Genomic DNA, 12,473 nt, shown 5'->3' with positions numbered 1-12,473 from the left:
TGTAGTAAGGGTGAGCAGTGCCCGGGGTGGTGGCACTCCCTCCCCTGCCACAAGAGTGACCTCTTCACTTTCCCCGTACCTTTTTAACTTCTCCGGCACGAGTCGCATGCCCATGTTGGTGTCGGTTCACCCTTTGATGTCACTTCATAGGCGTGGGTCCTGGAAGTGACATCAGAGAGAATGCCGATGCTGACATGGGCGGTAAACCTTGTGCTAGTGAAGTAAAAAAATTATGGGGAAAGGCAAGGAGTGCACATGTGTGGTAAGAAGAGGAGCGGGGGGGGGGGGGGGAGAGGAGAGGAGAAGGGGTGCCGCGCCCTTAGGAAGACCACGCCCGGGGTGGACCCCCCCATTTACTATATCACTGCATCAAGACAAGTTCAGATAATGTACCTTTATTTGACAATGGTGAAAGAAAAGCATCTTGTGTGTGAGGTCCATGGGATGACATGGTATCCATTTCTCTCTGAGTGGAGCCAAGACTGCCAAACCAACTGTGACTTCGAGGGGCACTGGAAATCCCAGTATCTACATCCATGTTTAGAAAACTATCAGCAGACTGGGATTTTAGTAACTGCTCTTCAATAGCTAGAAGATTCATGAAAGCAATAAAAAAATCCACAATAAGAAGTCTATTTAAACAGTTCAACCCTGTATATATAGCCACAAAGAAACAAAGTGGCTTTAATATCACCTATAATTTCACAATTGAATCAATATTCAAAAGGATTTATTCAGTCCCTGGCATCAAACCACCACATAATCAGTTATATGTATATTCTGGAAAGTTCTATACATACTACGGGCTGAATATTTGACTGACTAGCCCTATATTATCCACATAACTTCAGAGAACAGGCTAGGATGGGAATAAAAATCCATATTCAGTCTGTGCATCTACTTAGGCTTGATGAATATTACAACTATATGGATAGGAAGATCATTGGTCAACAGCAAATATAAATATTTAATGCCAAGGACTACCATATAGTGGCATCAAATATTTATTCTAAAAATGCCTTAAGAGTAAAAAAATCTAAATGCTGACCATTGGTTTTAAATCTTGACCCACATGAGTCTTAGAAATATAAAGAAGTCCAATTAAAAATGATTTTTGATTCAAGATAATTCCAATCAAGTATTTCGGAAATAGTCATCTTATCCTTAGTTTCATGTCTGTTAACTTCTGAGTCTGGAACAGCGAAATGGTTTAGCACTGCTGTACCAGAAGTTGCAAAGCAAATTTAAGAAAAGAATAAGTTAATTATCATAGCTTCTGGTTTGAAGAATATGATACAATCAATACTCACAATCAAGCTAAATTAAATTAGCAGCTAAATTCCTCAAAATACCTGTTTCTTGGTTCTTTTGCATCTTCATTACAGTACAAACAAAAATACGGACCGCTCAGAGACTGGGTTAGTCCATTTGGGGGGGGGGATTTTACAGATTATCAGGCAGTACTTTTAAAATTCAGTGCCTCTCTCCCTTTCTTCCCAACCCAGCTGTCTCTGTAACTTAATAAAATGCCAGAACCCAAAACAAAGGGGCCCAGGTCCCCTAAGGCCCCCTCTCATGGTTAGGCCCTCCTCCCCCACATGGTCCAGCATTCTCTTCCTCCCCTCCATGCCTGCAGTTTTCACTCTCCAGTTTAACACCTGAATGCATCTTTTCAGTAAGCAAGTCTTTTTTGCTGTGCCACCAGTGGCAGATTTACTCACAAGCTACCTCCAGCCTTCATTGGACCTTTCTCTCTAACTGTCCTGCACCTTCTGATGCAACTTCCTGTTTTTAGAAGGGAGGGAAGGGGTCAGAGGGAAAAGTCTGGTGCAGGCTGTGAGTAAGTCTGCTGCTGGTGGCACAGCACAAAAGACTTTCTTTATAAAATACACCAGGGGTTCGGCTGGGGAGCAAAAACAGGCCACAAGCAGGGGGAGGGGAGGGAGAAAGTGTGAAGCACCTGTAATCCAGATTATCAGGCTTTCTGGATGTCATAATTTTAAAGGGTTCAAATTCTCAGGCACTCTGGAATCCAGATTTCTGACCTTGTACTGTATTGGCACAACTGTGTATTTTTTACATTTACAGATTTGGGTCTAAGTTTCAGCTTCTCAATCTGCTATTTTTCACATTTTTAAAACTTCAATTCAAAATAAGCTGATCCCCTTTAAAACAAATGTTTTAACACAGAATTCTTAAGAAATGAATTGGCACCAATTTGGAGAGAACTTATCCAGAAAAATTTAAGGCAGCAATGGTGAGTCCATTATTAAAAACAGAAAAGGCATAAAAACCAGGTACTATGGTTACTTATGAGAAGTTATTCCCATATCACTGTAGAGAGCTGGGTTTAGGGCTAGATTTACAAAGCAAACTGAATGTGTACCGATCGGTTTGCGACCCCTTAACGACCAAATTCCCCTCCGGCCTGATTCACTTATCTCTCTGCCGACCATCCTCCAATCCACACATGCAAATGAGGTGAGGGACATTCAAAAGTAGGGAAGGCAGCGATTCACTATACAAAATTCTCGATCCGACTGGGCTGGCCGATCAAATCCTAAAGCGACTTCTGGGGACCAGTTGCACACCTCTCTACCGACTCTCTTGCTCCATTGCCGCCTCTGCCCTGCTCTTTGCTGCCCCGATCTCGCTGCCTGTTTCAGGGGCTGCAGAAGCCCTAGGGCAGGGGGGAGAGCAATGCCTGTTGGCTCCCTAAATATATCTAGCAAATTAGCAGGACAATACTGCTGCCTTCCCTGCAGTGCGAGCCCGCGTGCAGCCCCGCTTTAAACCCACGGGCTCGCTCTGCATGGAAGGCGGCAGAGAGCAGGAGAGTCTGGGCGGCAAGATTGCCTCGAAGGGGAGAGCAGGAGAGCCAGCCCGCACGAAGAAAAGAAAGTTTAAAAAAAAAAAAAATAGGTTTGCGTCTCGAACGCGCATGTGCAGACCATTTACAGATGGTCTGCACATGAACGTGGATCACACAATAGCAATCCATGCAGATGGGGGCGTTCCTCCGATCGCCCCCATCTGCATAGTTTTCTTTCCTGAATTCGTCAGACCTGCCCGGATCGGGCAGGTTAGTGAATTTGGGCCTTAATTGGTTTATTGGGTAATTTACGACAACCCTAATGACTCTAGTACCTTGGAAGATATTGTTAATTGTGGCTAGTGGGTTGCGAAATACCTTTCTCACTGGAGAGATCAAAGTAGTCTGCAGCTTTTTGATTTCTAGGAATCAAATAGAGCCCTGCTGATTTTCAAAAGTGAAAAAGGTGTTGGGGGGGGGAGTTCATGTGAGATTTTGGATCGTTCATAACAAATCTTAGATGTTTCAGGAGTTCTATTAATGAGTATTACTGAGTTTACTGCTTCCATTGCTATGGCAAATGAATTGGTCGATTAGATCATCTAGGAATGGAAAAAAATCTAATTTTTAATTTTCTGAGATGTGCCGCAACAATTGCTAGTATTGTACAGATACATATATACACATCTATATACACACACACATATATATCTATATCTATCCACATGTGAGGGGTTGCTGAAAAGTTCTCAGCCCAACCAACAAAGTTGGGGTAGTCTCCATCTAGGGTTAAACACTTAGTCCAGCAATTTTCCAATTTTTTCGTTCCATATTTTTCTGACAGAATGAAAAAAGTGGGAAAAAAAAATCACTGGACTGAGTGTATATCCCTCAATTGAGACTCCCTAAACTGTTGGTTGGGCTGAGAACTTTTCAGTGGTCCCTCGTGTACACATACATATACACACATATAGGCAATCAGCGCTCAGGCAGACAAGAAAGACTATGACAGCTCAGACCCTGTCAGTTGGGAAACAACACGTTTCCTTGCTATGCATTACATGGAGTGCTCATTAGAATAATAATAATAACTTTATTTTTCAGTTCAGACCGGTTTCCAGAGGAAGACTGTATACAGACAGCGATATTACAAAAAAACTTTCAAAATTACATTGGCATGGAAAAATGAATCAAATTTTTCCTGAAAGTATGAGCTCCTTGTAAATGCATTAGCATAGGACTCTTCGTGGCTGCTACAATGATCGGTAGCAGCAAAGGAGAGCCCTTTTATGCATTGGGAAGAAAGTTTTCCGTGGAAGTAAGACTGCTTTAATGAGTCTTACTGCCACGGAAAGCTTTTGTGAATCAGGACCTCAATCTATCTGCTTCGCTGCATTCAGTATTTTTAAAATATGAAACATGAGTGGGAAATAACCAAAATTTAAGCTTTAATACCTGTCCTGTATTTCTCATTCTTGAACTGAGTATTAACAGAGGCAGCTGGAATGATCGGAAAAGGCCAGAGGAAATCCTTGTGTAGTCTTTTCAATGCCAGCACAAAATCCTCTACTCGAGCAGCTCTGGTGCGTTCTTTGCACAACCAGCCTATCAGCTCAAAGCCCAGCTGTGCAGCAAAGCAGCCAAGGTCCTTGAGACGTATTTCTTCTAGCAGTCGCCGAGCATGTCTCCAGAGCATCATATCAATATACATGTTTTCTGCGCAGTCACTGTCTTTACTCCACCTAAAATACCCAGACAGAAGATCAAAGGTTGTGATTAAAAATCTCAAAAAAATGTCAACTTCAAAACAAATCACTCATTTCTTTTAAATACTGTTTTACTTGCAAAATTGTTTTACATACATACATATATATCTATAATAATAATATGCTAAGTGCACATGCGCACTCTTATCCCATGTTCCCTGAGTCCTGATCTGATGGGATGTGGCCGGCAAATGTGCGCATGCACGCTTACTACGTCACCAGGACTCCAAGACGCATAGAGCGGCAGCTGCCGGGAGGAGGGCTTCGAGGCGAGGCGGCTGTCGGCGGAGGGCAGACGTGCCCAGGACAGAGAGCAGCTGCATCGCCGGAACCTCCTCACCCGCGAACTATGCTCGCCAGTGCTGGCTGAACTCCTCAGGGTCCCACATGCCGCTCTGCGCCGGGCACCGGAAGATGAGAGTCCCTCAGTGACGCGACAGAGAGACTCAATGGCAGGAGAAAGCCGCGAAGCAGCCTGTGCTGCGGCTGCCAACACTGGAGGGAGGTTTGTCTCGCTGGGAGGGTCGCATGGGAGGGAGACATAGGAGAGTCAGCGGGAGTTGGGCTGGGAGGGGAGAGAAGCGTCTGCCTTGGGTGCTTCAGGCAGCAGTAGCGTTTACAATTCGCTGCTGTGCCGGCTTCAGCCCTTCCTCTCTGGCGGGTCCTGCCTACTTCCTGTTTTCCTGAAGATAGGACGCGCCAGTGAGCAAGACCTGAAGCCGGCAACAGCAATGAATTGTGAATGCTGCTGCTGCTGGCCATGCTGCTGCTCTTTTCTTTAAAGTATAAAAGCTTCCGGCGCATGCAGGCATGCCAACGGTGTAGTGCGATGCAGGCGGGGATTGGAAAGGGGAAGGGAATCAGCCAGAAACAAACATGCTGCTGCACAGAGAAGTGGGGGGGAGGGGAGGGGAGGGAAATGCTGCTGCAACACAGGGAAGGGTGTGAGGGAAATGCTGCTGCTGCACAGGGAAATGGAGGGGGAGGGAATGTAGAAATGCTGCTGCACAGGGTAGTGAGGTAGGAGGGAATGTAGGAATGCTGCTGCACAGGGAAATGGAGGGGGAGGGAATGTAGGAATGCTGCTGCACAGGAAAGTGGGGGGAGGAGGGAAATGCTGCTGCTGCATAGGGAAGTTGGGGCAAGCACCCGTTAACTTCTCCACACCCGCAAAACTAAGAGGGAGGTTTTTGCTCTTATGAAATGACAGTTAAATATATATATATATATATATATTGCTCTTATATATTGCAATATATATATATATATTGCTCTTATGAAATGACAGTTAAATATATATATATGTATATATATATATATTTAACTGTCATTTCATAAGAGCAAAAGCCTCCCTCTTAGTTTTGCGGGTGTGGAGAAGTTTGCCAAATCTTGGTTTTATGGCTGATCCTTTGGCTCAAGCCATGGCATTGTGCACTTAGATGCAGGAAATTCACATTGGATCTCACTTGTATCTATTGGTAGGACTTGGATATTGCTGTTCTTGGGCCCTGGGAATTAGAGAAGATGGTTTCTGCTACTGTGGCTACCTTGGTAGCCAGATAATGGAACCCATCCAGTTGTGGTGAAAAAACTTTGGTTAATGTTTCCTTTGTACACTCCCCATGGTCTCACGGATCATAGGTTACCCAGCCCTGGTCTAGAGTAGTGGTTCTCAACCAAATCTACTGGACACAACTAACCAGTCAGGTTTTCAGGATACCCACAATGAATGGGCATGAGACAGATTTGAATACAAGAGAAGTAGTGCACAAAAATTCTTTTACACAAATTATTTCTGAAAACTGAAAGACCGGCTGCTTAGCCCTCCGCATAATGACCTCAGCGCCAACACAGTTGCTGCTTCATATAATTATTCAAGTTTAATGAATAATAAAGCAGGTAGGATATACAACAATTGTGCAAACAAAGGTGAAAAGCAGATGCTAGCATCCTGTGCAAGTCTCAGTTTGCTCTAACCCTAATAGCTTGGTCTTGATTTTTTTTAAATAAAGTATTAAATAGCTGGTATGATTGATGGATACATAGTCATTCTGATTGGTAATTACTAATTTGTCGTCTTAACTTTGTGTCATAACAAGGCTTTTTGGTGTCAAAAATGACTTCCCTATTTCTCATGACAGTGTGTTCTTGGTGCTGAGGTCAAGACCACTTGGGCATGTGCCCCTCCCTCTCCCAGTAGCCTCTCCTCCTTCTGCTTCTTGGGTATTGCGGTTATCAATGCTTCCAGGGTTATGTGTATCTTAGGACTTTTGACTTATTCTTAGCCACCGCCCTACAGGACATGTCGGCCCGGATTCTGTATAGGACGCCCAGGAGGGGCAACCTATACAGAATTGGGCCTATACTAACCCCGATTCTGCAACTGGCGTCCATGTTACAGACGCCGGTTACAGAATCGGGTTAGAGTAGACGCCGCTCACCCGACACCCTCGATCGCTGGCAGGAGGGTGCCCAACCTCTCCTGCCGGAGGACACCTCCCCCCGGACACCCCCATGCTAATTCCCCCCGCCGCACTAACACTCCCTGATGACCTCCCTAACCTCCCCCCAAAAAACACTAACCTCTTAATTGTTGGCCGGCTGGACAGGTCTTGGTGCCATCCAGCCGGCAGACCCACCTGGTCGAAATGAGGCGGGCTCGCCCCTTCCCGGCTAAGCCTAAGGCCTGATTGGCCCAGGCTTTAGGCGCCTGGACCAATCAGGCCTTAGGCTTAGTGGAGATGGGCGGACCCGCTATGCCTAAGGCCTGATTGGTCCAGGCATTTTGCTGGCCTACATTGTAAGCGTCTCTTCCTCTACTAGGGAGATGCATAGGGCCGCCTATTCGCCTAAGGCCCTTAGGCGAGTTTAGGCAGTCTTGCGGGCCTCCCTAGGCTCCCGGAGGCGCCTTCAATATAGGCGGCCTGCCCGGGGGAGCATTTTTTTTTTTTTTTTTAATGTGCATCCCGATTGGCTGATTAGACAGCTGTAGGACGCCTACAGCTGCCTAAAATCAGGACGCACTTTGCAGAATCAGGGCCGTCATGTTGAGCTGTTACAGTGGCTTATCTTGTGACCCATTCTTCACTAGCTAGTTGGCAGATGTCGGCATCTATCTGGGTCACAGATGAAGTATTTTTGCAGAAGTTTTCTTTTGCAGAAAGTATTTGTATGCTTGACCTGGTTTCATTGCAGACCTTGTCCTGTTAGCACTGTGTCTGTGGGGTCTCATGAGGGGTCTTCTCTGAAAACCTGACAGGCTGGTTATGTCTTGAGGACTGGATCGAGAACCCTGGTTTAGAGGATATGATGTAAATACTGTCAGCAAATAATCATTCTTATTGATATCCAGGGTGTTTTTCTCTGAACAAGGAGTCTTCACTACATGGAGCATCTGCCAGCCTGGTACAGTTAGCCTTATAGTAGCATGTAATCAAGAAAGACGCTAAGCAGCAATGGGCAGAGGCATCAAAAATGTCAAATTGTACACATAAGAGGAGTTCTATGTTCATCAGCTCCTGTCAAGACAAGATGCAGAGATTAAAAATCTCCTATGTACTAACTGGGAGAGCTTTGTTTTTAATCTCTTTGGCAAAGTCAAAGGACAAAAGTAAGGCACTGAAGAGACTGCTGAGCAAAGAAAGGCTGCACATGCATAGAAATTTATAAGAATATAAGAGTTGCTATTCTGGGACAGATCAAAGATTCATCAAGCCCAGTATCCAGTTTCCAACCAAGGGCACAAGTACCCGGCAAGATCATAAAAGAGTAAAACAGACTTTATGCTGCTTTTCTTAGAAATAAAAAGTGGATTTTTCCAAGTCCATTGTAATAATAGCTTATGAACTTTTCTTTTAGGAAATTATCCAAACTTTTTTAAAACCCTGTTAAGCCAACTGCTTTCACCTCATTCTCTGGCAACAAATTCCAGAGTTTAATTACATGTTGAGTGAAGAAATATTTTCTCCAGTTTGTTTTAAATTTACTACTTAGTAGCTTCACTGCGTGCCCCCTAGTCCTAGTATTTTTTGAGATTGTACCTATTCCACTCCAAGCTGAAGAGCCCTAGCCTCTTTAGCCTTTCTTCACAGGGAAGTCATCCCATCCCTTTATTATATTTGTTGCCTTTCTCTGTACCTTTTTTAATTCTGCAATATCCAGAACTGCACACAGTATTCAAGGTGCAGTCGCACCATGGAGCGATAAAAAGGCATTATGACATTCTCATTCCCATCTCCGGCTCATTTATAAATATGTAAAAAAAAGCAGTGGTCCCAGCACAGACCCTCAGAGAACCCCACTATCTACCCTTCTCCATTGAGAATACTGACCATTTAACCCTAGTCTCTAGCTATTAACCAATTCTTAATCCATAATATGACATTACCTCCTAATTCTGCTATATCTTTCTTGAGATGCAGTGACTAGAATTGCATATAGTATTCGAAGTGTGGCCACACCATTGAGCGATAAAAAGGCATTATAAAATTATCATCTTTGTTTTCCATTCCTATCCTAATTTCCAACATTATACTTGCTTTCTTAGCTGCTGCTGCACACTGAGCAGAGGGTTTCAAACATATCATCGATGACACATAGGTCCTCTTCCTGGGTGGTGACTTTGCACTTGCTCATATTAAAAGTCAGTGTCATTTTGATGCAAGAGGACCTTACAAGACTGGACAATTTTTCACCATCCTCTTGCAATTTAACAACTTTGAATAACTTTGTGTTATTAGCAAATTTAACTATCTCACTAGTTATTCCCAACTGCAAAGAGGTCGGGAAGGCATAAAGAAGACCTGTCTTTGACCAGGGTTTATATAGTTTATCTTTAAACAAGGCAGAGTACAACCATACATACATCAAAAAATATCAGTTCGTATGAAAACATCAACCATCATACTTCATTGACATTTTGGCAGTTTTTTGACCTTACATAGGCCTCTTTGTTGCCTAACATATACTGGAAGCCTGTTCCACTCTACAAGTTCCACACATGAGAAAATACTAGTTCTCTTAGTCTCTAAATGTAAATTTTTATGAGTAGAAATAATCAAATCACAACGTGCAGCAGAATGCAATGGTCAAGAGAGCACACAGGGCGTCACACAATCCTGTAAGTATTTTGGTGATAAATGATGTGCACTTAAATAAACCAACAGTAACAGCTTGTACTTCACTCTATATTCCAGTCAACCAATAGAATGATATAAAATATAAAGTAACATGTTCACACTTCCCAATACCAAACAGAGCTTGAATGATAGAATTTTGAACAACCTGTAATGCATGCATATCAGAAGTTGACATTTCCAAATACACAATATTACAGTAGTCCAAACCAGTTAACACAACAGATTGAAGAATTTGTTTAAAATCATTTCCTAATAAGATGAGATTTGCTACCTTCTTATCTTTAGCCCTTCCTGTGGTAGGCAAAGGCATTGTCACTGAAGGCTGGAATATCACTGCACTGCACCTTTACCTGCTGTTATTTTACTTTGCTTAGATTTTATTATTTTACTGAAGTGTTTTACCTGTGCATTCATTCTTCTTCTCTACAGTTCTTTCAAGGCCCTTCAGCCGCCGCATAGCGGCGGCCCGCTGTGGACTCCGCCCCCCTGCCGGTACATGCTCTATAAAATCAAGCACTTTGCGGCGCACGCTATTGTCACTGAAGGCTGGAATATCACTGCACTGCACCTTTACCTGCTGTTATTTTACTTTGCTTAGATTTTATTATTTTACTGAAGTGTTTTACCTGTGCATTAAGGAGCAGGTCCTGCTCCTTAATGCGCTCCTTTGTGCGTTACTACAGTGCGTTTTCTATTTTCCAACGATTATACCTTTCAGATTCACTAATACCTCCAATTCTAATAATATACCTTACTGCTTTTTTTTTTCTTCTGTCCTAAATTCTAATGATACTTATATTACTCAATACTTAGTTCCTAATTTCCATTCACTTAATATGGATAACTCTGTTACTTCTATCCCTGTTTTCTGGGGACATAGGCCTTGCAAAACAGCTAACTTCATAACAAATCCCCATCTGCCTGTACGTTCTGAAATTATTGTATCCTCTCCCAAAAGTACCGAAAATCTGCATCTCAATATAGGATTAATAAATGTTCGATCAGTTAAAACTAAACATCACTTAATCAAAGATTTAATTTCACAACACTCTTTTGATGTCATATGCTTAACCGAAACTTGGCTAGCTGACGGAGAGGAAGCTTACCTCTCCTACAGTTGTCCCTCTGGATTCTCATATTTCTTCAATCATCGTCAGTACAAACGTGGCGGAGGTCTAGCCATCATTTTCCGTACATCATTAATAACAGCTATAGATTACTCTCCGTCTAATTCTCCTATTGAATTTTTACAATTCTCTTTTCATACTAAGCCTAAACTTGACGCTCTACTCCTTTATTTACCTCCTCCAGTTAATAGTGAAAATTTAATTCTACTACAATCTTTGCTCTTTGACTTCGGTTCCTCTACTTTAAACCCTTTAATCTTAGGAGACTTTAACATCCATTTCGATATTCCTAACGATTCTCAAACTAAAACTATTCTAACACACATTGATCATTTAGACATGCATCCTCTCATACTGGAACCTACACACAATTTAGGGCATACTATTGATATGGCACTTATCCCATCATTTCAAATCGATAACTACACTTTGAATTTCTGCCAACCAGTTCCCTGGTCGGATCATTTCCTGATATCAATGTCATATACTCTTAATTTCAAAGCATCCACATCTACCAAAAAAATAATCAAATTCAGAGATTTCAATAATCTTTCTTTCGAAAATATTGCGGCCGCACTTCCTTCAGATTTCTTTGACTTAAATTGTACATCATTAGAAGACTCAATCAAATGTTGGATCAAAAACACCCGTCAACTATTGGATACACTAGCTCCTCAACAATCAAAAATCATCTCTGGAAGAAAATCTATTAATCCTTGGTATACTGCAGAACTCAAACTCATCAAAAAGCAAGTAAGATCCTTGGAGCGTAAATGGAGGAAAGATAAATCTGTAGTTAACTCAGAACTATTTAAAGAACACTCTAAATTCTATAAATCAAAAATAAATCTTGCAAAAACAAAATTTTACTCAGGATTAATTCAGAAAGCCACAAATTCCTCCACTCTTTATCGTATATTAAATTCAATTACTCATTTTAATCAACGTAAAAAACAAGATACTGAAATTAAACTCACTTCTCAAGAACTCGCTACTTATTTCATCGAAAAAATTGACAATATCAGATCCACATTCACTATAAACTCATTAGTTAAATCTGATCAAGTACTAACGGAGCTTAGCTCATTTTCTTCAAAATGTTCTTTATTTAATATTCCTACTTTAGCAGAGATTGAAGCTACTTTAAAAACTATTAATTTAAAAGGTTCCCAAACTGATTCTATTCCTCCCTTCCTCCTTAAGCGATTCTTTAAGATTTTCGGACCAGCAATTCTTACCCTGGTTAGTAACAGTCTAAAAAAAGGTATCATTCCTACGGTTTGGAAACACTCAATTATTCATCCGATCATTAAAAATCACAAAATTAGTCCTGAAGATATGTCGAACTACAGACCGATAGCCAATATCCCATTTTTATCTAAACTAACTGAGAAGGTAGTGTTTAACCAGATTTCAGATTTTATTGAAAAAACTAATATTCTTCACCCCAATCAGACTGGCTTTCGGCAACATCATTCTACAGAACATTCACTAATAGGCATGACTACCATTATTCACTACTTTCTAGACCATCATCAATCAGTTCTCTTAGTTTCTTTGGATCTTTCGGCGGCTTTCGACACAATTGATCATGAGCTATTACTAACTAGGCTCCAGTCAATTGGTATCA

General features: G+C 42.0%; 1 protein-coding gene across 3 annotated transcripts in view; it reads right to left on the bottom strand.

The window, feature by feature from the left end:
* The window catches only part of RIC1 (RIC1 homolog, RAB6A GEF complex partner 1), a 241,028-nt gene that overhangs the window by 36,647 nt on the left and 191,908 nt on the right, over window positions 1–12,473 (bottom strand). For all 3 annotated transcript variants that reach the window (XM_033925682.1, XM_033925675.1, XM_033925668.1), the window contains exons 22-23: window positions 4,268–4,554; window positions 394–588 (exon numbers count right to left, since the gene is read on the bottom strand). In XM_033925682.1, coding sequence (XP_033781573.1) covers window positions 394–588; window positions 4,268–4,554 — 482 coding nt within the window. The remainder of the gene's footprint in view (window positions 1–393; window positions 589–4,267; window positions 4,555–12,473) is intronic.

The sequence above is a fragment of the Geotrypetes seraphini genome, chromosome 1, assembly GCF_902459505.1.
Source record: "Geotrypetes seraphini chromosome 1, aGeoSer1.1, whole genome shotgun sequence".
Taxonomy (NCBI): domain Eukaryota; kingdom Metazoa; phylum Chordata; class Amphibia; order Gymnophiona; family Dermophiidae; genus Geotrypetes; species Geotrypetes seraphini.
This window is presented reverse-complemented; position numbering and strand designations above follow the sequence as displayed.